Below are 23,965 nucleotides of genomic sequence, written 5' to 3'. Positions count from 1 at the left end.
TTCGCTGTCGGCAAACCCGCAAAAAAATGGCCCGATCCTATCGTACGAAGGACTTAGACTTGATCGCTGTAACAACCTGTCGAAACGACCGATTTCATAGTGTACAACGTCCGGGACAGTCGGGACCTTGGCCAGTCTTGCGACAATGCGCTTACTGGACAGCCGTCCTGGAACCGCAAGCTTGAGTGCTCGAGGGCGCAGGTTTTGTAGTCCCCCACGGCTTAAGGAGTATTACTGCGTGGGTTCCTGCTTGCCGAGCTACCATGGACGTGAGGGCCCATTTTTTTGACTGCGCGGCCATCATCCAACTGGGCATCGTATCGTCTCGGCGCCGCACTCATGTAATCAGTCGGCGTCACTCTCAACCAATCATCATGGCCAAGTTCGATGCCGTTGCTTGGTGGTGACCAAGGCTATGCAGCTGATCAGCGTTTGGTCTTCCGTCGTCGACATCGCAACGCCGTGCACCCCTCACCAGGGCAACAGCCTCGGGTGCCAAACGTACAGGGCATGCTAGAGGTTCGATCCCACGTCTTGGGGTGTTAATCCAGCGCGTCATCGCCATCCACCTAGGCGCGGCTGGCGCACCGAGCCTCAGTCAAACTGTGCCGTGGGCTCCTGAAGTTGCAGTTGGCAAGACCAACTGTCGTCGGCAAAGTGATCATCTCCAGCATTACGTCGATGGAGTGGTCATATCGTCATTAGCCAATCATTGACCTGATCGAATTGCATTTCTACCAATGGCATCGGGTCATGCCAATCAGTAAATCAACCTGACATTTGCAGTGGTACCGGCACACGATATACCACAGTTGGGTCTTGATATGGTGTGGCCGCATGCAGCAGCCGACAACGAGCGAGCCATCCGCAATTCTCATGAACGCCGCCGCCGCCGCAGGCCGTTCCACGCCGTGCGCGGTCGAGTTCTACAAGTTCTGTCGGTGTGAATCGATCTTTGAGACCAAGTACCTCAGGTGAGGAGGCATCGCTGGTCACGCATTGTCGGTCCCCGTTGTGACACCGTTTTGTCGTGTTTGTCTTTCAGAACACATCGCGCGGGCGGCACCAAAGTCCTTCGGTACGCCTTCACTCTCCATGATTCATCTAGCCCCGCTAGAACAGCCAACCCTCATGCAACGTCCGCCGCGATGGGGACGACGACATAGATGTTTTCCACATTGCTGCCCTGAGCACGTGTTCAACAGTGTGTGCGGCTCGTCAATCGTGACCCGAGTCCATGGCGACCGGTCCATTTTGGGCCATTCCATCACATATCTTCGCTTCGAAGCATCGTACGACAACGAATGGAAAGTCGGCGACACGATTCCTGAACACGTCGTGCTGGCCAATGTTCGGCGGCAGACCCACAGCGTTGGCGAGTGGATTACAAGCCACTACGATGGCTTGGACGAGGTGCGTACGTCGATCCCTGAGATCAGTCACCTGGACGGTCTTGTACTGGCCAGGCTCTGTCCCCGCGACATGCCTTGACACCTTCCCCCGAACTTGGTGTAGAAAGATGACGCGTGTCAGCGAATTTAGCCCGAAAGCCTCCTTGGGTTGGCATTATCGGTGGATTGGAGGGTCGGCGCGACTGCAGCGCCAGGCGATGCATACGCTCCGGGTACGTCATTGCAAGCGCCATCAGCAGCATCTTGACCTCGATTGTGCTGTGGCAGGCGTACGTGGTCGTGCGCATTAATGACGGGCCTTATCTTTCTCGTCGCAACTTCAATCATCCCAACCCCGTTCTCTTACGAGTCATTGCCACAGCCACGTCTCCGCCATTCATCGTCATGTCGTACCGTCGAGCATGCAAAACCTGCCAGCGCCAAAACCCTGAAGATATTGTTCAATGCCAATGTGAAGGCATCTACCGCATCCCTCCCAGCCACACTTTGGTCGCCAGCTCAACCAACCCTAGCGGCGACGTGCCATCTATTCGCGGCTCGCCTGTGGACGTCGCTCAAAGCAACCTGCGCCACGATGCTTGTGTTCTGCCTCGTCGACAGCTTCGCCAAAGTTGGGAGAGTTTGACGTCCCCAACTCTGCATGCTCATGGTCGTGAAATTGACGCGGCTGCAAGGATACAGCTGCGTGAGATGGAAGTGGCCATGGCAACCGTGCACAGCTTTGCCGCGTCCTTTCCACTACTTCCAGCGCAAGGCCCCCACTTCACTGCACTCTGGACGTACCTCACTGGCCATTCACACTCACTCAACATCGCAGTGCTCCCACAAATTTTCATGGACGCGTTTGTTTACCATGGTTGCCAAATCCCGCGCAAATTCAACCATGTTGTGGGCGGAGTGAGTGCCGTGTTAGCCCAGTGCTGTGCCCACCAAGGTGCCATGGTCCAAGCGTTTTTGCAAACCCACGCGTCGGCGCTGCTGCGCAAGGCCGAGCTCGAACAGACCTATCGGCACCTCATTCTTCGGCTCCACACCAACTTGAACGAAGCCCTGGCTCCGATGCACATGACGCTAGTCGCACTCGCCCATGATGCCCTCGAATTATGCCGCGAACTTGTTTCGTCAAGGGGGTCCCCGAGTGTTGCAGCCGCTGCTTCGCTGTGTTTGGCCAAGTGCCGTCGGTTTCGCTCATCTTCTTCATTCTCATGGTTTGTCGCTCAAATGCGGGAAATATACATGGTGCGACCGTCCCTGCTCCTTCCCTGTGCTCACGGGTGGATGCGCGATAGGCACTGCAGCCCACATCCGCAGTCCCGATCGCCCCTCTTGCCTTGTCGGCGTCGTCGCCATTCAACGGGACATGGGGATTCAATCAACTCTTGGCCATGTCGTCGTCACCCCCACCGCAATGGCTCAATCCGTCCATGCTTACCACCCTCCGTGCAAGTACCATGGGGTTGGTGGGGTTTCGGCTCGCGCTGACGACTGCTCCATGCTGCACGCTGTGGGTAAGTTGGTACGCACGGCCCACCGATCGCTGCGAAATGACGCAAAGCCCTTTGTCCCCATGTAGGTCCGCGCTGTGTCGGGCACGATGGGCCACCCAATCGTCGTCCCGCCGTCCGAATTCACCTTGAACGGAACGCCGCAAATCCTGAGGGTGTTCCCGAACGGCGAAACGACGATGGAAGCGATGTCGAGTCACCTGACAGGCGATTACATTGGCGCATACCAATTGGAAGCGAGCGTTGGAGGACGCCCCTCGGTCGACCTTTCGCTCTTTTCTTGGCCACTGGATGCAGTCGACTCGGATGTGCACCATGTGGAGCTTGGATTGCGTCCTCGAGTATGTTACCGCGTCCAATTCCACGCAATCCTTGCCGATCCCAACTCGCTCCATGTCCGCATGCAAGTGTTCGCCGCACCGGAGCGAGCACGTGGCGGCGACTATTGGGGATTCAGTGTTGCCCAGCGCCTCGCGTGCTACGACACATCGAACGAACGCTTGGTCGTGGATGTTCTCGGCCAGTACGGGCGTCGTCGAATACCATGCCCACCAACCACGAACACGACTTGAACCAGCAAAACGCCGCGCACTGCCCGCCACGGCATGTTGACGGAGCGTGTGGTTGGAGCCAATTGTACGCGCGCATACTCTTGGCAGTCTGTGTGCGCGGCAATGTCTCCAAGAGAACGCCGTAGCCGCATGACCATGACGAGACCACGGCATGCAGCGGAATACGGTATATTATAAGTCTTTAATGCACACGGGGGTCGTTCGCACGGCGGTCGTTCTTACAAACGCAAGAACGACGAACCAAACTGGAATGCGCCCATGACGACAGAACCGATGGCTCCAGCCATCAACATTGGTCGTGTGCCCGCCGTCGACTTGTACAGCATGCCCGTGGCCCCTGCGGCAAGGACCGGCACAGCCTTGTCTACGAGGACGAACCGCTCGAGTTCGACAGTGTCCGCAAGTTCTTGGATGGACGAGTACATGAGCGCCAAGATTCCCAATGCGTTACCGGCACGGGAGCCGCGTTGGCCAGCCGCGTTGAATAAACTGTTGAGACGCACCTTGAGCTTGGAACTTGGGGCGTTGCGGATCCCTTCAACAACACCGATGGCACCGCCACCAAGGATGCCACCAAAGTAGCCCATGCCAATAATATGGGTCGCTCGCTCATGGAACCCGCGACCGCGGGTGTCGTACTCGAGGTAGTCGGCAGCGGAAGGTGCGGTCGTGCCAGCAATACCAAACACGGGGGCAATGGCGCCAAGGTCAATGTTGGAGCTACCTCCAAAGTCCGGAAGAGTCAGAGGACCCGACGAGGCGGCAAACGCTTCGAACGACTCGTCCGACTTGAACTCGGTGTCGTTCCACCCGTGGTTGCCGCTGCTGTTGCGGGACATGATCGCTCTCAATCGTCAGGGGCAGAAACAATGGCACAACGCCAATCGTGGACAAAATCGCACTTAATCCAATGTATGGCGAATTTTACATGTTCGCATAGGTGCGAAATGGGACTTGGCCATCGAACTTTACAATGTTGGGAGAGTGGTAAAGTGTTCAATTTTGGTTGTGTACCGTACAGCGTCGGATAACCTGCCGCATCATGTCCGGAAAACGCCAAGCAATTACAAACTCTGAATGAAATGGCACCACACCGATGGAAGCACGCCAGCCCGTTGTGGCCTCGACGATATCACCTTCGTCCTGGGTATCAGCGAGAAGAGGATGGTAGGATCGATATTCGAGGGGTGCCCTGCATGGAGATTTCACTTCTTGGCTACCATCGACAGCGGCGAGTCTCTGGAAAGGCCGGTGGGGGTCAGCGTGGTAACATATGTCATCCGAAAATGGATTTTTCAAAAAATAGTTGCAGTTGGTAAACGCCATGGCGAAAAATATCTTTTTTGAGCGACAAAAATCAGCAAAAAAGACAGGATGCCGGGAGGGGTGAGTCATATTGTCGGCGTGGAAAATACCTCTGACATTTGGTATACTAAATTGATGTAAATTAAAAAATACGAAATTGTCTGTCACGTCAACCTGCCGTTGCATATTTGCTGACTCGCTGGAATATCTCCTGTTCACACTGGCTCAATCGACATGGAAATCAAATTCGAAAAAATGGAAGTTTTCGGCCTCTCCCATGACCTGTCGATACAAACTGCAAGATTGGTTCGAAATTTTTTTCTGGAGGTGACATTTTTCGAGCCTGTCGACTCAACTCGCGACTTTGAATATTCGATTCCTTGAGGTCACCTACCCATCCACAGTCTCCCGACAAGACCGTGGATCCAATCTATCGACCCCCAAAGCATCATGTACGTCGACGTGCGCTCTAGCTCTCCCATGATGACTAAGTAGCACATGTGTTGTCGTAGACATGGCAACCTTTGTCGTGACGTCCCTACCTAGCGATTTATTTGTGGGACCAGTGAGTCCTGTCGATCGCATCACGGCAAAGAGCCCAAATCATGCCGCGTTTGTCGATCCGAAGAAGGAACTCAAGCGCGTTCGAAGCGTCGGATTCGAAGGCGCTGACATTGTCGAGTTCGAACCTACCATCTTCACGACCACGGTCACATCTGGCGGCGTCCCGGTACTGCTCGTTTGCCTGTGAAAGGATGGCGATGACGGGAGTTGGCATGCGCATGTAGGTGGGGCTATCTAACATGGAGCGCCGAAGGATCCGAAGGCGCCTGGATTCGTTTGAACTGGAGCGAAAAGATGAGTAAGTGGCTGTGGATGATCATGCATTCGACACTCACGGATCCCATGGGTAGGCGCGTATGCCGACAAAACTACATGGAAGAAGGGTACTTGGATCCCGACGAGAGAGCTACGATCCTGGGCAATGCTGGCTGCGAAGCTTCCTCGTTTGAAACAGTCGAAGCTGAGCTCAACTTGATCATTGCCCATCGACGAGAATCCAACGAAATGGACGTGCAATGCATATACGGACTTGGCGAGTACGGAATGGAAGACTCGGAAGTCCCTGATGCGGTGCATGACGACGATGCTGATTCGAGCGACGACGAAGGGCTTCCAGGTCCATCTCCTTTCCACAGCACGTACTTTGCAACGACAGCCGACACAACCCACGAGTGGAGGCAGACTCTCGACATCATTGCTCGAACCGACATGCATGAACACATCAACAACATTGACGACCACCACGACGATGGCGGCGTATGGACCACCCACTTTCGACTTGACAGGTGTCAAAGTACGACCGAAGAAAGCACCACCCCAACGGCAGTGGAAGGCAGTGTCGGTGATGCGATGAACGGCTGCTTCCTGCCCACGTGCGACGAAAACTTCTCGGACCAGGACTTGAGCAGCACTGATCTCGGTGACGCATCTGGTCTGTGAAGTCGCGACGGCCGGGGCGAAGGACCCCCCTTTATAGTACCTTGCTAGGGAGATACCACAATTGTACAGATTGGTGATGCGATGGTTTGTTGCACCGCCGCGCTCGCCATGCGTAGTGCGAGGAAGGTGGACACATCACTACATGGCCACCATAGTCTCTAGCACACGACCGCCTCCATAAAGCACCATGCCTGCACCATGCCTGCAGCTCTTGTACATGTCCAAGAGCCCTCGTCGTCGTCTCCATGAGGAGCACCGTCAAAGTTCATGCAACGGCAAAACTGTTCTAACCAATCGGAGCGTTTCGGCCCGAGATTTTCGATCTTGGGGGGAAGCGGCACATTTTTTGATCGCTCGTGGGACGGATGTATCGAAAGGACATTCCGTTTGCCACGCACAAGCTTGTGACGCGGCGGAAGCCACGGCAAGAGCTCTCGGACGAGCAACGGAAGGAGCTGGTCGAGGCATTCGACCTGTTTGACACGAATAAGAGTGGCAGCGTCGACTACTACGAGCTCAAGGTGCCGCATGTGTTCGACAGTCGGCAACGGGGTGCTTGTTGACGCCGCATGGCGCATGTAGGTCATGATGCGGGCTCTGGGGTTTGATGTAAAGAAGCAAGAAGTGGTCAAACTCGTGGAGGAAGTCGACGTCCATCGGTCGGGACGGGTGCACTTGGACGACTTTTTGGAGATCAGTACGGAGTCGTTTCGATCGAGATGGAACCACACCATTATGGACACCGCTGTCTAGTGCGCAGAAAAATCACATCGCGAGACCCCGACGAAGAAATTATCAAGGTATAAGGCATTACTCTGGTCTTGGTTGACAATTGCCGTCGCGATCGTGTCGTAGGCATTTGCGCTCTTTGACGACGACCAGACGGGGGAAATCACACTCAAGGTTCTTGCAACGTCCTATGCTTGACGTCGTCGCTGACGTTGGGACTGCTCTAGAACATGCGCCGCATCGCGAAAGAAATGGGCGAGACCCTGACAGATGACGAGTTGCAGGTGCATGTGCCGCGGCAACACATTGGCATGATGGGCACGTCTTGATAGGCCATGATCGACGAATTCGACTCGAACCAAGACGGAGTGATTTCGCAGGAGGAGTTTCTCTCCATCATGAAGCAATCCAGCATGTACTGAGTTCAATGTTACATGAAATCCACGTCCGTGGTAATGCATAAGATGGCGACCCCCGCCACGATGGAAGCTATGCTAGTTCTTGCGTCCAGGTCGCGCAATGTCTCCGACTGCATGGAAAGTCAAGGAACACAGTCGTTGTTTCCGCAACTCTTCATCACGTGTAGAATTGCAACGCCGCCAACAAGGCGCCCCTTGTTGACGGCTACAGCACTAAACGCTGAGCCATGGAGGATAGTCTCCCGTTGTCAAACGATATGGTCGAGATCGAAGCCATTACGTGCTCGCAGGGTCGCGCCACACGTTTCAACGTGCTAGTCCTCCTACACAGCAAGCACGACGCGCTTTGCTCACACTACATCGACCTGAACATCGAACACAAGCTCACATGAAGCGCATGGGGTGGTTCAACCTGACTTGTTAAGTTACACTAAAAGTGCATTCACCAACATACTACCCAACTTAATGTTCACGGCCCTACAAGAATGATGTCGTTAACAACGACAATCGAAACAAAACCAGCAACACAGGGCGTTGAGGTCCTGCGAGCGCGTGTGGGCATAGAGACCACGCAGGTTCGCAGGGCCATCCCCCTTACCACCGGATCGAGGGTGAATGTATCTTGTCAGAGTGACATTCAACGACGAGCTCGTGGAAGGGCAACCGAATTCTCATGCAGGATGGATGGGTACACCATGTGAATGGCTCCGCATTATTACCTGGACAGCGCGGACACCGGGGAGGGTGATTTCCAAGTGCGCCAACAAGTCGCGGGTGTCGCTGTCGAGTTCGATGTTTTCAACGTTGATGGCAGAGACATCCGGGACAAAGTCCAAGCGGCGCTCACGTTCTTCTTCTTGCAACTTGAGCGAGATGCCACGTACGGGGCCACGTTGGATGCGCTTCATCAAGTGCGTGATGTAGCCGGCAATCTTGTTGCGCATGCGCTTGGACGGGATGATCGCGACTTCGTCGCAGACACGCTTGTTCGAGTCGAAGTCCAAGTTCAAGCGAGCATAATACTTTTCAATGATTTGGATCGCGGAGCGCTTCACGGTCTTGGTTCGGACACCCATGTTGAGTCAATTACAAGTCAAGAAATGGCGGCGGAAGGCCAGGTCCGGCCGGCGACTGCGGGAGCCACCAATCCCTATAAGGATCTCCACCAATCACACGTCAAGATTCCTCCACCTGCATTTCCATTGGACAAACATGATTGGTGAAAAGTGTAGGAGTTTACACCAATCACAGTGAGAGACACGCCCGCGGCGAGTGCTGGATGATCATTGCCATGACCCCAGCAGGAATCGTACCGGAATCGACAAAGCAGGGGGTCGCATGAATGTCTGTGGTTCCGCATCGAGCTGTGGATTAATGAAAATTCGACACCACTCACGCTGCGATGCATGTGAGCCAACAAGCATTGCGGATGGAGAGAGCTGGAAGAATCAGTTTGCACTTGGTGGGCATACGCCATGTTATCGCCATATTACAATCCGTCCTTAAGCAATAATGCCGTAGACGAGAGGTTGGGTTTGCATGGAGGACGTTGCGCGCTCTCGTGTTGCAGACAGGTCGGGTCGTCCAGCGAGGCGCGTTAATCGTGGTGGCCATCGCCCTCTTCGTGGTCTACGTCTTCTGCGGGAACTAGCTCGTACTCAATGCCGGAAACATTGTTGGAAGTATTGACGGACTGTGGGGCATGGGGAGTCGATGCAATTCCGTCCGGGTGAGGTGCAATTTTGCCCCATTGTGTCACGTTCAGACGCAAGAAGCCATTGTAGACATCAGCACTGGCATTTCGAATCACCAGCACCCGACCCACTTCAACCAACTTGATTTGTTCTACCAAGCGGCTGCTGTCAACGGAGCTAGCACATCGTGATATGCCACCAAAAGCAACGTACCGTTTCTGGCGTTTAGTACGACCGTGCCTGTTTCGTCCCCGACAGTGGCTTCAACTATCCGAACAATGGACCCGTCGATCCGAGTCTTTTCAGTGGCAGGATCAATTGCATGAACTTGGACCACCAAGCAGTGTCCTTTGGTTGCTGGCGCCAGGTCCTTGACTTTAACGTCTACAAGCGAGCTGTCAGCATCATTGAACGGCGCCAGTTCATTTTGCCGGACACGTACATGTAGCTCGACGCAAGGGCTTCTTTGTGTTAACTGCCGCCATGACGAATATGTGGGGGATGCCGCGCGCTGCGTGTGGACGTCGTTGGATTCGAACTTTAACGAACCGTCCGGATACACACCGATAACAGTTCTTTCAAAATAGTGACCTTTCCCAAATTGCCTGATATTTTGACGAGGAGTCTGTGTGGCTATAGTTGTTCTCTGATTGGTACAAATTTTATTAGTTAACTTACGTTAAAAATGTCTGAGGGAACAATCGCTCAAATCGTTTATAATAATGTCGTTTGAACGAGATTTTACTGCGCACATGAGTATACCTGACAGTATCCTCGTGCCGCAAGAGGGAGTGCTTCCACCTCGTGGGGCCTCATAATCCTTTAATTCCCTCCCGCCTCTCCCCATGGCCAACTTCTCGCTTCAGAGCATGACAGGGTACAGAGGTCAAAATTCACACAGTGCAATACTTGCGGGGTCAAGCACGACTCCTGCATCATCTCGGGGATTCCGACAAGTTCCACAGCCGGGCTTGAGAATTCGTTGTTGTATGAAGTTAAGTTGACAGAATTGTGCCTCAGGATTTTTGTCTCGAACCTGCAATTTGTAAAACGTTTTATATCTAGCTATATTATTCACCATCCTGGGCATGTTGAAGGTAGAAGTTATTGTAGGATCGGCGTGAGGTATAAGCATACAAAAACGAAAGGACTTTTCACGGCCGCTACGCCTGCCGCGAGCTCCCATTCACGCACGACAGCCCTTTCAAGGATTTCCAGCTTTGGTAGAGCTTTACCGAAATGAACTGTGTGTGTCCGAAAAACACACACAGTATGCAGAACATGTTGAACGAAATCACTTGGTTTTTGTATGTAATCGTTGGTGTGAGCATCGATGAGCCCTTGAGCTCTACCTCCCTTGATTTACTTCACCCACTGCCCCTGCTGTCACCATCATCGTCCGACGGCTGAAGTGCTTCAGCATGCCACGGGTGATGCCAAGACCAAAGTTGCAACATGTACAGATGCTAGCCTGTTGGACATGACGAAGCGTCGTCTACAGTTGGATCACGTGGGACATTCAAGGGCATGTGGCACTTTAGTACAACGATCGATGCGACCGAGGAAGTGATCGCATTATACAAGGACCATCATCGCACGCTTAAGTGTGCACTTCGCTTAGGATTGTATGCCAAGTTCAAGGAGTCGTTGGGGAACAACCCAGGCACTAAATCCTCCAGCCGCGTGAATTTTGCCTCAAGGAGGCTTACGGGAATATTGGAGTCCATCGTGATCGTGACCCCTTTCGTTGTAGTCAAGACCCGGCTACAGAAGGAAGTTGAAAACGGACGATTCAACGGCCCGATTGATCTGACCGGCCACTTGATCGTGAACAAAGGGGTGTCAGCGCTTTAGAAAGTCAACGTCCCTATGATGCTGCACCAAGCCAGCAACCAAGCATGCAACTTCTCCGTGTTTGCGTGGATGAACTCGATCCTGTGAGCCAAGGAGCGACGGGAAAGTCCTTGAAGTAGGGAAGAAGTTGATGAATGGAATGGTCGCGGGAAACGTGGGCCTGTCGTTGAATAAGGCAATGGACGTGATCAAAACGGGACTGATTTCTCTGTTCACTATATGTAGACAAGAGCCCAAGTACAAGGGATTCGTGCATGCTCATGAAGCCATCTTAAATGAAGAAGGCTACCTGGCGCTATAGAAGGGATTGAATCCTCGGTTGGCACTCATGGCCCCTGGGGCAAGCCATCACATGGACGGTCGTGACGCAAGCACGTCGTTTTTCGAGAAGTGAATGTCGATGGAAAATGAATTAACAGTCGTCGATTGCAGCCAGAGATCGTTTCGTTCGTTTTCAGTGAAAAATTCGATTACGTTAATGTTGGCCCAAACTTGAGTCTATCTCGCGCAATATTTACAACCACAAGAGATGAGGTATGTGTTGAAAATCGTCGAGACATGCTGAATACGATGAGCTGGTAACCTATGGCAATTTCAGCAAAGGAGCAAAAAAATGTTCAAAATGCCCTCTCAAGCAGGACTCTATGATTACTGTAGCCAAATTTATACTGATTAAACTATGAGAAATGAAGGGTGAAACCTTCCAGCATATCATCTTATAGAGGTATTCCATTTTTGTGCAGGAATAATATCTTGAAGGAGGGGTTTTTGTTATTGGAGTACATTTCAACACTTTAGGTTAAATAGCTCACACTTGATACCTATGAAGTCTAATGTATTTTCCAACCATAAAATTATGAGGGGTTTAGTTGCTGGAGTAATATGTTTCATCCAATCAGATGATTCTTGCGATTCTATTGGGCGATGGATCGCAGCTGATCAGTGAGAGCCAACTTAACAGTGTGTAAATGAAATTTATCCATTGACACAGAGAAAATTTGTTCTGGAATACATTAGGAAGTGTAAGAACATCCTACGAAGTATAATTCTAAATACAGCAGACTAATCTGCAATATTTAGAATGTCGTAAAAATTCCTCTAAACTTAAAAGTCTGTGTATAGTTTGATTTTGTCAAATCCTTCAGAGTTCGTAGTCTCTGATTCGACAATACTCCCATGCCCTCGGTCCAACCACAGATACATGTAGGTGCAGCAGTCTTATTCAGCGTCGCTCACAGTACATGACAAGAAAATTCATGTTCAAAAATGAGTTTTTTGTAATATTTGTTCTGCACTACTATTATTCCGACATCATTCGCGATATCGCTCTACACATGTATTGGTTCTCCCGATTTTCCAATGAAAAACGACAGAGAATTAATCGAAATATCATTCAACTTCAAAGACATCGACGACGTTGACCCAACGCAGCGTCCACCTGCCCTGACGCTTGAGATATTGCGCCTCTTCCCAGCGCTTCAATCTACAACTGCTTCGAACGTGAAGATGAAGGTCCTTTGTAGATACCTCCACGCTCTTGATGATGCTGGGATTGGAGCTGGTAAGTGGGTGAGTGAGTTCGAAAATAGTGGGAGTAGCAGCGATGGTGACGGAGCAAGATAACGCTAGCTAACTCATGCAACAACATTTACCTCGTGGTGTATAAATGGCCTCATGATATTTCTGTCAATAACCCTTCTCTTATTCGATACAATTTACAGGATAAAAGGATGAGTCCTCGTGTCTCGATTTCAAGTTGTTATGTCCACACCATTGAACCGTCCGGACGACAGAGCAGAGGAATGTGAAACCGATTCATTTATAAGAATATATAAATGATTCAATTCTGCGCTGATTGCAAGGGGTGGTAAAAGCTCGATATTTCGCCTGACAAATCGGGTTTAAGGTTTTAATAATTAAAACCCGATTCATGGGTATTAAAACCATGGCTTTATTCACGAGCACGCTGCAGTGCTTACAGAGGGCCGATTTGTGCTGGTGCAGGTTAACGCCGTCGGTTTAGAGACTCCTCAGGTCACTGCCTTGCCGACCACGTTTACGCCCTCCAGAAGCTGCATCAACATTGCCATTGTGGTTCAATGGATCACCGCCTGCACCAGACCTAGGATCAGAGTTGATATTGCTGTCGTCGGCGATGTCGCTTTCGATATCGATGACGATGGCCTCCGCCTCCATAACGATGTCGGACATGATTTCAAGTGAAATGGAAACTGTCAATTGCCCACCTCTCAACAAAGAGCGCAGTCCGCTATTAAAACCCGATTTTCCGAATAAAACTCGATTTTGTTCAACCTCAGACAATTGGGTTTTATATTAAAACCTGAAAAAACGATTGAAAAAGCCAGTGCCCGCCACCCTTACTCATTACTCATAATAAAGGATGGATTATTTATACTCTGGCCATTGTGGAATGTCATACACACGAGATGCAACAGATCAAAAATAGCGCACGAACGTTCCAAGTTTGCGAAACGTGTGTGACGAAGAAAGAACCAGGAGCTTGCCGCCGCTCCATGCATGTTCTCACGACGGGCATCCATCGAGCCGAGCTGCGGCAGCATGGATATGTCAAGAGAAGAGCCATCTTCGCCGAGAAGGAATCGACGTGCATCAGCAGGAGAAGTGTTTGCACCACTCTTGTTTCTCCTTGGGGTCCCTGCACCGACGTCGTTGTCTTCGTCGGCTCCCCCGCTCACACAATCCAACAGAAAGTCCACATCGCCCGTGAGTCGCTTCAACGACGGTGGCTCACCAGACGTTGCAACACCGCTCGCATGGAGAAGGAAGAGGAGGCCTACAGACGATGCAGCGTTCCCGTCCATGGAAACCATCCTCCCAAATCAACCCGACGTACTGTTCCACCCTTCTACGTCCGCTCGAAGCCTCAGGGCTGCATCCTCGCGCACCACGCTGGGCTCGCAATCCGACACCGAATCAACTCTCGACTTTCACGCCGCGTCTCTGCCTTGCGAGACAGTTGTCCGCGTCTGCTTCATGTGCGACTGTACCGAGCCTCGATCTTCTCACACGCCCCCAAGCGAACTCATCCCAAGTCCATGCAAGTGCAGCCTCTCGTGGGTTCACGTGAATTGCCTCAATGGATACCGTGAGACCAGCGGACGCAATAGTTGCCCTGTTTGCTGCACCACTTGGTATCAAGGGTATGCCACAGTCAGCTTTCGCCGAAGCTTCAGCATGAGCTTCTTTGCGCCAGGATCCAAATAGAGATAGGAGACCGGACGCCCTCAGAGCGACCGAGATGGCATTGTGAGTTGACCAAAGATAAATGTGATTTTTACACATCAAAATCTTCCATAGCTGGATCCGCATAAAAAATATTTGACGTAATATTACATGCATTATAACACTACTACTTCATTTTTTCGCACAATTATGGAAATCTAGCACTATTTTATATTACATGTACATTTGAAATGGTTATTCATGAAATTCCTTTTGTAACTATTTACAAGTATTTAAAATTGGATATTTTATTTTCCCATCGAAAAAGGCCAACTTTTGGACAATATGATAGTTGGAATACTTCGCATTCGACCACAAATGACGCGGGAAAGGGGCGGATGTCATTAGTATTAAAATTCAATATCGGATTGAATGTAATTTTTTAAAATAGCCCCAGCATTTGCGCGCAATTTCGCCACATTTGAGCGGCTCCATCGTCGAATTCAACATGACCAAGCTCAATGCATTCGACGTCCTAATGAACCGACGGATGTCAGAAGCCTCCGTTATGACGACGCGTCTTGGTGCATCAAAGCTCTCCCGCAAAAGAAGTAACGATGCGGATGCTCTGGAGACAAGGGTGGACGCGGACCTACCAAGGAAAAAGCCCAAGCATCATCAACAGCTCTTTCTGGACTTGGGGCAAAAGGACGTTGGTGACCGCACGTGCTCTGCATGTGGGTTTCTTTATATGCACGGGGTTGAGTCTGACGACAAAGCTCACGCTCAGTTCTGCAAGAAGGTGGGCCAAGGGATTTTGATATCGGGGTGGCGGTCAGAGCGTGTGCATCGGACTCTGGAATCAAAATCGGCACGAATAATTGAAATACGAGGCGAAGACGCGCCCGCACACGTTAAGAAGTTGCTGCAGGTAGACATATCTCGCCACTTTGTATCTCATGAGAGCGATGTAGATCAAGGCTTTGCTGGACGATGCACTTGGACTCGTCGACGAAGCTGTGTTCTTGAAGCAAAAGCATTTCTTGTACTTGCACCTGAACCGCGTCGTGGGTGTCGTATCCGTTGAAGATGTTGCAACAGCACACGAATTAACATCCACATCGGACGTTGTGACCATCGACCGATTTGCACAAGTTCACCAGGTCATGGTTGGCGTGAGCCACATTTGGGTACATCCCTCTCATCGCCGCCAAAGGATCGCACAGACGTTGGTGGACGTGATGCGACAGACTCTAAGCTACGGCATGACGATTCCAAAGACCAAAGTCGCGTTCTCCCAGCCCACGAGAGACGGCGTGCAGTTTGCCAAGCAGTATTGCGCACCGCATAACGTGTTGATTTATACTGGCTGAAACGTATTCTATCTTAAGGGATTTGCCGCTTCTTCTTGCACTCTGCCAAGTACGCGTCAAAGTTAAAGTCGTGCGGCTTCAAGTTGAACGCCTCCACGGTCTTGAACAGGTCGTCGTCTACGTACCGAGCGAGGAGCGCGGTCAGCAACTCGGACGCTTCTGGCTTGTCGAGGACGTTGGCGACATCTCCACGCACCAATGCGAGCTCCTTTGACGACACAAGGTCGTCATAAATCGACACAGTGAGGCAGGGCGGGGCTTGAGATGGGTTTTCTCGGTAGGCGTCCAACGTCGTGAGGAGAAAGCACTTGTCTTGGAACTGGGACAACATCGTGAAGAAGCCTTCTTCCTTCGTTTCCGCATTGGTGCGGTATACAGGAAAGACAAAGAACGCACACTTCTTGCCTCGCGCAGTCAACGTGTCGAGTTGGGTCGCCGTCAACGACGTGCCCAACGCGTCGGTCTTGGCGTCATGGTACTCGCCCCAAATGCGTCGAATTGCGTCCGGCGTTTCCTTTTCCAGGTCATCCAGCTTCACAAGAGACTGAAGCGATCGCGGCGACGGAAAGTGGAACCCACCACCAGACGATGTCGACAACGACCGCCGCGTCCACCCAACCTGGATGCCGCGTGCCACGAACATGACGATTTTCCGCACTCCACGAAATATACGCAAGCCCAGTTAAGTGCGTCTACTGTTAATTCCCACCTGGTGCTTTTTGATGCTCGTGCCAAGTTGGCGGAACTCGAAGGCATGCTAGTCGTCAAAGTTTGACCAAGCTGCGGCACTACCTCGAGACATACGACGCAAGTGTCGCTCCACGTACAACAGTACAGTCCAGTCCCGTTGACCTGGCCCCGGCGCAAACAATTCATTCGGTGAAGCAGCTTGAGACAGTCATGGGGCTCAAGTGCGTCCAACCCAGAGTCGATCTGCTTGGGCACGTCGGTACGGTTCCACCTGATTCGTTCAAGCGGCAATCCATGCATCACTCCGCCCCTTGTGTTGTCGTCTGTGGGACCGCCTATCGTATTGGATGGGAATGTCTTTCGTTTGTGCTCATTGGTCAAGGGCCAGGACAATGCGAGAATGACACGTGACATGGGCAACGCCCGCCACGCTCCAACTCTCCGATATACACGTTTCGTACGTGAGGGGGTCGATTGCGTGTGGCACTATCGACGACGGTGGTGGGCTCGGAGGAGATCTGCTGCTGCGGTGGACCTCCCGTCCTTGTTTTATCAGAGAAATTCACATGTTTGAAATGTCAACTTCAAGAACAACTCGTGAATCACAACTCGGGTGGGCAGAGGGGTCCCATAAAAATGCTTGGACCCCCCCCCATTTTTCGTTGTGATGGATTGATTGGGCCAGGATGCACTTGAGCACATGATGTATGGGTCCCCCCATTCCTGGTTCTCCAGTCGGGGGCCATGCAAATGGCAAGTTCAAATGGGGCTAGGGCAGTTGTGTTATCCCATTTCGACCAATCCAGACCGGCCGTCGTCATTGTCAATTATAGCATGTCGCCTACACTCGACAAAATTCGCCGCGCGTTTGGAGGCATCGCGCCTCGTGTCCTCGACAAAGAACTCCGCATTCAAGCGAGCGACGCACCTGCTCGTGTGGCGGCGCTTCTCATCGAGTCCGAAGATGCTCACGGAAGCGAATACGTGAGCGCTCGCGACAAGCGCCGGGCGTTTGTGTCCGGTTTTGACGGATCCGCCGGCACAGCGTTGATCACACACGACCAAGCGTACTTGTGGACGGACGGTCGGTACTTCTTGCAAGCGGAGAGTCAGTTGTCCAAGGAATGGACCCTCATGCGCCAACTCCAGAAGGACGTGCCGACCGTGGAAGAGTGGGTGGAAGCAAACCTGAAAGCTGGTGACGCTCTAGCGATCGACCCCCTCTTGACGTCCGTGGCCACGGCACGCCGCCTTGTCGAGTCCGCGTCCAAGGCCAAGGCGTCGATTGTGTGCTGCGAATGGGGCCAGAACGTTGTTGACCAAGTGTGGGGTGCTGACCAGCCCCCTCGCGTCCCGTCCGATTTGCAGGTCCTCGGGGACCACTTCACGGGCGCGTCGATCGCGACAAAATTGCAAAACGTACGAACATACGTGCATGAGGAGGGCTACTGAATTGTCTAACTGGATCATCGTGCGCGCAGGTTCGCGCGGACTTGGACAAGAAGAAAGCCACCGCTATTGTCTTGACGGCGCTCGACGACATTGCGTGGATGTTCAACGTCCGCGGCTCCGACGTCGAATTCAACCCGGTTGTGTAAGTCAGCCGCTGCTGCCATGACGCAGCTACGGTTGCGAGCTTGTGGTTTTCACGAGCATCGATCGGTTGTAGCATTTCGTACGCGCTGGTGACACTCTCGTCGGCGACTCTGTTTGTGGACGCCAAGGAGCTTACTCCCGAAGTTCTCGCCCACTTTGGATCCGACGTACGGCCTGCCGCACCTGCGACCACAATTTGACTCATTTGGGTCGTCCGAATTAGGTGCAAGTGAAACCCTACGATTCCATCATTGCCGAGGTAAGATCGAGTCTAAGAGCACGGGAGCCATCCTTCCTTGAATCTTGCAAGCGTCGCCGCACACAAGTTCGCCACGAATTACTTGGCGTGTTGTAGCTGGAAGCGTACGCCGCGGGAACCCCGGACGCGACGATCCTCGTGGACCCGGCGCAATGCAATGTTGCAATCTTTTCCGCAATCCCCCTGGCGCTCCGAAAGGAATCGCCGTCGATCGTGCTTCGTCAAAAGGCGTTCAAGAATCCCGTGGAAATTCAAGGCATGAAGAACGCTCATCTTCGCGACGGCGTGGCGCAAGTCAAGTTTTTCTCGTGGCTGGAAGAGGCCATCGCGGCGGGTGAAGTCATCTCCGAAGTCGCGGCCGACAAGAAGCAGCAAGAGTTTCGCCAACAAATGGTGCGCCATCCAACTCGTTCGACCTGCGCAAGGAGACCTGTTCAACATGGGAGATCACGTCGAGGGTGCATGCCATGTAGGAGCACTACAAGTCGTTGAGCTTTGGCACGATTTCCGGATCTGGCCCGAACGGCGCGATCATTCATTATCATGTATGTCCATCTTCGCATGCCATTTCCGTGGAGAGACGCCCCTGAACGACGATGTAGGCAACCGACGAAGCCAAGTGCGGCCGCATCACGACGGACCAAGTGTACTTGAATGACTCGGGGGCCCAGTACTTGGACGGAACGACCGACGTCACGCGCACCGTGCACTTGGGCCAGCCCACTGCGCATGAAATTCACTGCTTCACGCATGTTCTCAAGGCGCACATTGCGCTGGCCACGGTATGTCGTCGTATCGGTGTCTCTGCTGACTCGAAGAATGAGGCGGTGTTTCCGAATGAAATCGAAGGCGTCAAGCTCGACGCGATCACTCGTGCGCCGCTGTGGAAGTACGTATCCATGTCTCAAGGACCCTCGGGTCTCTGGTTTTGCATGGTCGGACGAGGTCAACGGAGTGTCGTAGGGTCGGCTTGGATTACCGCCATGGCACGGGCCACGGGGTCGGGTCTTTCTTGAACGTTCATGAAAAGGGCGTGGTACGTGTTGATGCCTCTTTCGCATGCAGAACGACCGGTCAAGTCGGCGCTTTTGTCTAGTTGATGTCGTTCAAGTTGAACCCAACGGGGCTGCTCATTGCTGAAAACATGATTGTCAGCAACGAGGTGCGTCCGTGGTCGGTCTCGTCCCCTCCGTGCTCAGACAGCGATCGACCTGTAGCCTGGGTACTACGAAGATGGCGCATTTGGCATTCGAATTGAAAGCCTCATGGTGGTCGTCGAGGTACGTCGGATGCGTCCCCTTAAAATGCGTGGTTGACGATGCTGGATGTCAGGCGCCGACCGTCGTCAACTCGGCGTATGGCAAGTTTTGCACGTTCGAAACGATCACGATGATTCCGATCCAACGCAAGTTCATCGATGCATCCGTCTTGACTCGCGACGAAATCGCCTGGGTGGACGCATACCATGCCGAAGTCCGAGCCAAGTTGTCCCCGCTCTTGCAAGACGCGCCGTCGGCGTTGGCGTACTTGGAGCGTGAAACCCGCCCGCTGGAGCAGCAGTAGAGAGATCCTCGGCACGTTTTAATGACAGTCTTGTGAGTCTTCACGTGTCATCTTGGTGTCAACTTGAAGCTTGCCAATGACAACATCCCGTACAGCCCACCGTCCCGAGTACGTCGTTCGATGCACAGACCGACCCTCTGCGCTATATGATCGTCCATGCCCTTTCTCCGTGGTGTTTGTGGCGGCAGCGGCCTTCGCGCTGGTGATCATCGCCGTCTCGAGCATGTTCTCAGTTGCACATTAGAAAATGACGAAAAAGTCGAAAACAATTGCAAAAAATGATGCATTTTGCTATAATGTTATTTTGATATCTGTAAAATACGATTGTACAAAAACGAAGAAATGTTTTGCAAGTTGTCGTTCGAATGGAACGACAAGCGATGATCGTCCTGGAAAGAGCATGAACATGAAGTGGCGCCAGTCGTATTCTGTGTCCAATGGCTTCGACGGCGCTCGAGGAGCCGCTCTTGAACAAACACGACCACCATCACGACGGCGACTACACAGACGATGATGACAGCGACGAACAGGCCAATCTCGAGTCGGGCGAGTCGCAGGTCATTATTCTTGCACGACTGAAACCCGTCGGGACTGTTGCAACCGACGGCATGGCGGCAAAGTACGCGGACACATTCACCCCGCCCTTGCAGAGTCTCATGGCCGAGAAGGAGTTTTGCGCAGCGATTGGCGCCATCAACCAAACCGTCGCCGACTACTTTCCATGCCTTTGCTGCGTCGTGTACGCATACGTTGGGTACGCGCTCACGTGCGGTCTCATGTTTTGCTGTGCGCGGCCGTGCACGTCGGAGGTATCAGTCGATCCAACGTTGTTTGTCCATATCACGATCGCAATGCCAGGTCGAGTTGCACTTGCGACGCGTCCTCTGTCGGATCAATCGCAAGGACGTCTTTCAAAATCACGGCATTCGATGGAAACTCAGGCGAACGCGGTGGACGTCGTGGATTGAAGTCTCCCACAGCCCCGACCACGACGTCCGTCGCCTTGCCGTCACGATTCCCGAGGTTCGACGAATGTCCGTGCCCATTCCTAGCAACCAAAGGCCATCATCGTCGCGATCACCGAGCTCGCCACGCGACATCCCCAACGACCGGCGACCTTCTTCTCCAATATAACTCAATTTTGAACAGCCATGTACAAATCGCACTCTCGTTGGTTTTGCGGCGTTCTGTCGTAGTCAATCGATCCCAGCAGCTACCCGCACTGGCTCGTGTACTTGTGGCGATGTTGCAAGGCCGACTCATGACCGAACGTCCTCCTTCGATTCTCTCTGACTACACACCTTCATGCGCATGGGGGTGCTGATTTTGATTTTTGGAGACCTGTCGAAGCTAGACCATTGAGCTATCCCCAGTGGCTGCGCCTTCTTTGGTGAGGGTGTCCGTCAGTGCAGGCGACCAGATTCCGAGCATGGTGCGTTTGGAGCAGTCGTTGTCGCTCTCTGCAAGCGCCATTGACTAAGCCATTCTTGTTTTCATGCTTCAAGCGCTACCGCGGCACTCGTTTGAAATCCATGAGCACGCCAACTCCAGGAAGTGCCCCCTCCCCCGCTTTGTCACCGCGATCACATGTGACGGCGTCATCTGCGTTCGACATTTGAAATTCTTGGCGGTGATGTACTCGCGCGTATCGCAAGAGACCGAGCACCCCCTTTCGCACGGTACGATGGCACGGACTGCTGCTACGTGGGTGTAGCTGGGCACACGCAGAGGAAGGAGTAGGTAAAATGAAGAATGAATTGGCAGGGATATGCTATCTACAGTGCGCGAAATATAGATAGATACACGTGTGTGATTGGTCAAAACTCTTAGGATTTTAACCTTTCACACACGTAGTTTGACCTAAGAATGATTTTGATTGGAGAAACCAATTGCAAGTGGTTATATTTTCATTGAACACTTTGTTGCCGAGCTACGATGATTTTTCTCGAACTCATAAGCATTTTGGCGCGAAAAAATGATAGGTACACCCAAGTCAACGCTGTATATCAGCACCACAGCCAAGCCAAATCAATTGAATTCAGGTTCCACAGCAGGATCAAGAATGTTCCAACAAATGACAAGTATAAAATCAAGTACTCACTTTGTCATTTGCTTCAACCATCCATGGGGAGAGGCAAATCCCTCACCGAAGTCGAACGCGCGCAAATATAGGCCTTTTCCCGCGCTGGGTACAAACCTCGCCAAATTTGTAAAGAGATTGGACGCTCACATGGTGTAATTACGCGCTATTTGAAGAACAAAGACATGTATGGAGTCGCAAAGTCCCCCGGACGTTCACCCCGAATGTCCACCACGTCGCTGCGCCTGTTGTTTCGTGAAGCAAGCAAGGGTCGTTCAAGCTGTCGTGAGTTGGTGTCAAACCTGTCGCTTCCTGTGTCCCACCGTCGCGTTTCAGCAAATTTTGCATGCCCACCCTGGCAACGTTTACAAGAAGCGAAAGAGTACCCCGAAGTTGACACCGAGACACGAAGAAGCACGGGTCAAGTTTGCCCAAGACAAGTGTCGAGCCGTCGAGATTGGACTTTTGTCATCTTTTCGGACGAGAAAAAGTTCAATCTCGACGGTCCTGACGGTTGGCAATATTACTGGCACAAGTTAGGCACCGACGAACAGCTCTACTCGAAGCGGCAAAATGGTGGTGGTTCTGTTATGGTCTGGGGACCTTCTCTTCCAAAGGCAAGGCGGAACTGCGTGTCTTGGAAGGAAAACGAGACAGCACCGAATATGTGACGACACTCTCCGACTCTATGCTGCCCTTTGGCCATACCAACTACGGATTTGATTTTGTGTTTCAACAAGACAACGCGAGAATCCACACCAGTCATGAAACGAAGGAGTGGCTGTCGAGCCAGAACATTGTTCTGTTGGAGTGGCCGGCCATGTCGCCCGACCTTAACCCAATTGAAAACCTTTGGGCTATCCTAGCCCGCCAGCTTTATGCCAATGGACGCCAATTTTTGTCTCGTGAAAGCCTTCAGAACGCAATTTTGAAGGCATGGGATGAAATTAGTCAGGAAACACTTTACAAGCTCGTGGAGTCAATGCCTAAGCGTTGTGCTGCAGTTCTTTTGAATCGTGGAAAAAAGATGAACTACTAATACGGTAGATTGAACTTTGTATTATGCATTGACTTGGTTGTGCCTATCATTATTTCGCGGTATATTTGCCAGTATATTTCGATTTTAAGTCTGGTCTTCCTAACAACACATCGTTCAATTAATATTCGATGGTGCCTTGGAGGAATGGGCTATTCCTATCCCTTGGAGACAGTTTTCATAGTTCATTGTGCAACATGGAAAGCAGTTATGCTTGAAATGTGATTGCACATACTTTATTTCGCGCACTGTAGCTGTGCTACATGAACATGGAAAGTTAAGGCGACTCGTGGGAGGAGTCGCTAGCAACCCAGGCGACTTGTTGTGAGGTCGCCTACAACCTTTGGATGGTCAACTTCAATGTCAATGAAGGAAGATCTTTGACATGTGTACATATAACTGTTACACCCTCCCCACTCAAAACGAAACCAACGGGAGTCGTACAGTGCCGGAACTCTGGATATGACACCCTTGAGTTTGGAATGGTTCACTAACACAGAGAGCGAAATAGTCACAGGGATTGCTTCACGTGCTCAATGCAATGAAGTAATGAGTACTACATGCTCATTTACTGCTTGATTTGTGGAATTGTGCGAGAAAGCGTACAGGTCAGGTTCTCAGGTGTGGAAGTCAGAATATGACATTCGATGAAAACTCAACTTGCATTATGAATTATGACGAGCAAATCACATTAGTACTTTGTGATGGCACCTTTGGCCGCCAAAACAGCAATGCAACGCCGAGGCATAGAAGCAATGAGTCCCTCCCTGGAGAGTAGACAACCCAATTCGAGACCACGACAGTTTGATGGCACAAATGACATCCTCAATGGAATTGTACTGTTTTCCATAGGCATAGACCTCACGCACAACAATTGCCCAGAGGTTTTCAATAGGATTCAGGTCAGGCGACAAAGCAGGATGCTTAAAAAGCGTAACGTTTTGCTGTTCCAAAAACTCCATGGTGTCCTTCGCACGATGTATGGAGGCCCCATCTTGCATGAAAACGAACGAGTCGCCATAATTCAAATGGGCAAACGGGAAGAGATGGTCCTGCAATGTCCACATATATTTGACCGCCGTCTGGTTGCCTTCCAGGGAAGCCAATTCGCAGAGCCCGCGGCTCGAAAAGCCACCCCAAATCGTCACACTCTTTCCACCAAATTGGGGTG

The 23,965-nt window shown here is 51.9% G+C and overlaps 11 protein-coding genes across 11 annotated transcripts; 7 read left to right on the top strand and 4 right to left on the bottom strand.

Annotated features, from left to right (window-relative positions):
- Nucleotides 1–837: 837 nt before the first annotated feature.
- On the top strand, nt 838–4,411 carry H310_11577 (hypothetical protein; the record flags this gene model as incomplete). Its single annotated transcript, XM_008878300.1, has 7 exons — nt 838–974; nt 1,046–1,078; nt 1,167–1,455; nt 1,520–1,624; nt 1,680–2,651; nt 2,702–2,920; nt 2,986–4,411. The coding sequence occupies 7 exons, from the start codon at nt 838–840 to the stop codon at nt 3,487–3,489; spliced, it is 2,259 nt and encodes a 752-aa protein (XP_008876522.1). The 3' UTR covers nt 3,490–4,411.
- On the bottom strand, nt 3,544–4,379 carry H310_11578 (hypothetical protein). The gene has a single exon (XM_008878301.1). The coding sequence runs from the start codon at nt 4,326–4,328 to the stop codon at nt 3,708–3,710; it is 621 nt and encodes a 206-aa protein (XP_008876523.1). The 5' UTR covers nt 4,329–4,379; the 3' UTR covers nt 3,544–3,707.
- Nucleotides 4,412–5,167: 756 nt separating the features above from the next.
- Nucleotides 5,168–6,444, top strand: H310_11576 (hypothetical protein). The gene is made up of 4 exons (XM_008878299.1): nt 5,168–5,246; nt 5,307–5,524; nt 5,583–5,656; nt 5,709–6,444. Exons 2-4 carry the CDS (start codon nt 5,309–5,311, stop codon nt 6,295–6,297), a joined length of 879 nt encoding a protein of 292 aa, XP_008876521.1. The 5' UTR covers nt 5,168–5,246; nt 5,307–5,308; the 3' UTR covers nt 6,298–6,444.
- Nucleotides 6,445–6,549: 105 nt separating this feature from the next.
- H310_11575 (hypothetical protein) lies at nt 6,550–7,519 on the top strand. Its single transcript, XM_008878298.1, has 6 exons — nt 6,550–6,818; nt 6,880–6,994; nt 7,051–7,097; nt 7,153–7,200; nt 7,254–7,310; nt 7,359–7,519. The coding sequence occupies exons 1-6, from the start codon at nt 6,663–6,665 to the stop codon at nt 7,446–7,448; spliced, it is 513 nt and encodes a 170-aa protein (XP_008876520.1). The 5' UTR covers nt 6,550–6,662; the 3' UTR covers nt 7,449–7,519.
- A 324-nt stretch (nt 7,520–7,843) lies between these two features.
- H310_11574 (hypothetical protein) lies at nt 7,844–8,604 on the bottom strand. The gene is made up of 2 exons (XM_008878297.1): nt 8,165–8,604; nt 7,844–7,922 (listed from the first exon to the last, which is right to left on the bottom strand). The coding sequence occupies exons 1-2, from the start codon at nt 8,519–8,521 to the stop codon at nt 7,908–7,910; spliced, it is 372 nt and encodes a 123-aa protein (XP_008876519.1). The 5' UTR covers nt 8,522–8,604; the 3' UTR covers nt 7,844–7,907.
- A 293-nt stretch (nt 8,605–8,897) lies between these two features.
- On the bottom strand, nt 8,898–9,675 carry H310_11573 (hypothetical protein). Its single transcript, XM_008878296.1, has 3 exons — nt 9,582–9,675; nt 9,353–9,523; nt 8,898–9,290 (listed from the first exon to the last, which is right to left on the bottom strand). Exons 1-3 carry the CDS (start codon nt 9,622–9,624, stop codon nt 9,043–9,045), a joined length of 462 nt encoding a protein of 153 aa, XP_008876518.1. The 5' UTR covers nt 9,625–9,675; the 3' UTR covers nt 8,898–9,042.
- A 3,762-nt stretch (nt 9,676–13,437) lies between these two features.
- H310_11572 (hypothetical protein) lies at nt 13,438–14,336 on the top strand. The gene has a single exon (XM_008878295.1). The coding sequence runs from the start codon at nt 13,532–13,534 to the stop codon at nt 14,237–14,239; it is 708 nt and encodes a 235-aa protein (XP_008876517.1). The 5' UTR covers nt 13,438–13,531; the 3' UTR covers nt 14,240–14,336.
- A 315-nt stretch (nt 14,337–14,651) lies between these two features.
- H310_11570 (hypothetical protein) lies at nt 14,652–16,772 on the top strand. Its single transcript, XM_008878293.1, has 2 exons — nt 14,652–15,128; nt 15,172–16,772. Exons 1-2 carry the CDS (start codon nt 14,706–14,708, stop codon nt 15,568–15,570), a joined length of 822 nt encoding a protein of 273 aa, XP_008876515.1. The 5' UTR covers nt 14,652–14,705; the 3' UTR covers nt 15,571–16,772.
- On the bottom strand, nt 15,470–16,226 carry H310_11571 (hypothetical protein). Its single transcript, XM_008878294.1, has one exon. The coding sequence runs from the start codon at nt 16,211–16,213 to the stop codon at nt 15,584–15,586; it is 630 nt and encodes a 209-aa protein (XP_008876516.1). The 5' UTR covers nt 16,214–16,226; the 3' UTR covers nt 15,470–15,583.
- A 315-nt stretch (nt 16,773–17,087) lies between the features above and the next one.
- Nucleotides 17,088–19,910, top strand: H310_11569 (hypothetical protein). The gene is made up of 12 exons (XM_008878292.1): nt 17,088–17,679; nt 17,742–17,854; nt 17,930–18,023; nt 18,080–18,115; nt 18,212–18,508; nt 18,589–18,660; nt 18,718–18,897; nt 18,940–19,004; nt 19,079–19,151; nt 19,212–19,277; nt 19,333–19,395; nt 19,448–19,910. The coding sequence occupies exons 1-12, from the start codon at nt 17,095–17,097 to the stop codon at nt 19,676–19,678; spliced, it is 1,875 nt and encodes a 624-aa protein (XP_008876514.1). The 5' UTR covers nt 17,088–17,094; the 3' UTR covers nt 19,679–19,910.
- Nucleotides 19,911–20,038: 128 nt separating this feature from the next.
- On the top strand, nt 20,039–20,973 carry H310_11568 (hypothetical protein). Its single transcript, XM_008878291.1, has 2 exons — nt 20,039–20,487; nt 20,537–20,973. The coding sequence occupies exons 1-2, from the start codon at nt 20,116–20,118 to the stop codon at nt 20,810–20,812; spliced, it is 648 nt and encodes a 215-aa protein (XP_008876513.1). The 5' UTR covers nt 20,039–20,115; the 3' UTR covers nt 20,813–20,973.
- The last annotated feature ends 2,992 nt before the right edge of the window (nt 20,974–23,965 follow it).

This window comes from Aphanomyces invadans, assembly GCF_000520115.1.
Source record: "Aphanomyces invadans strain NJM9701 unplaced genomic scaffold supercont1.32, whole genome shotgun sequence".
In the NCBI taxonomy this organism is placed as follows: domain Eukaryota; phylum Oomycota; class Saprolegniomycetes; order Saprolegniales; family Verrucalvaceae; genus Aphanomyces; species Aphanomyces invadans.
The sequence above is the reverse complement of the archived record's forward strand: the minus strand, read 5'-3'. Positions and strand labels throughout refer to the sequence as shown.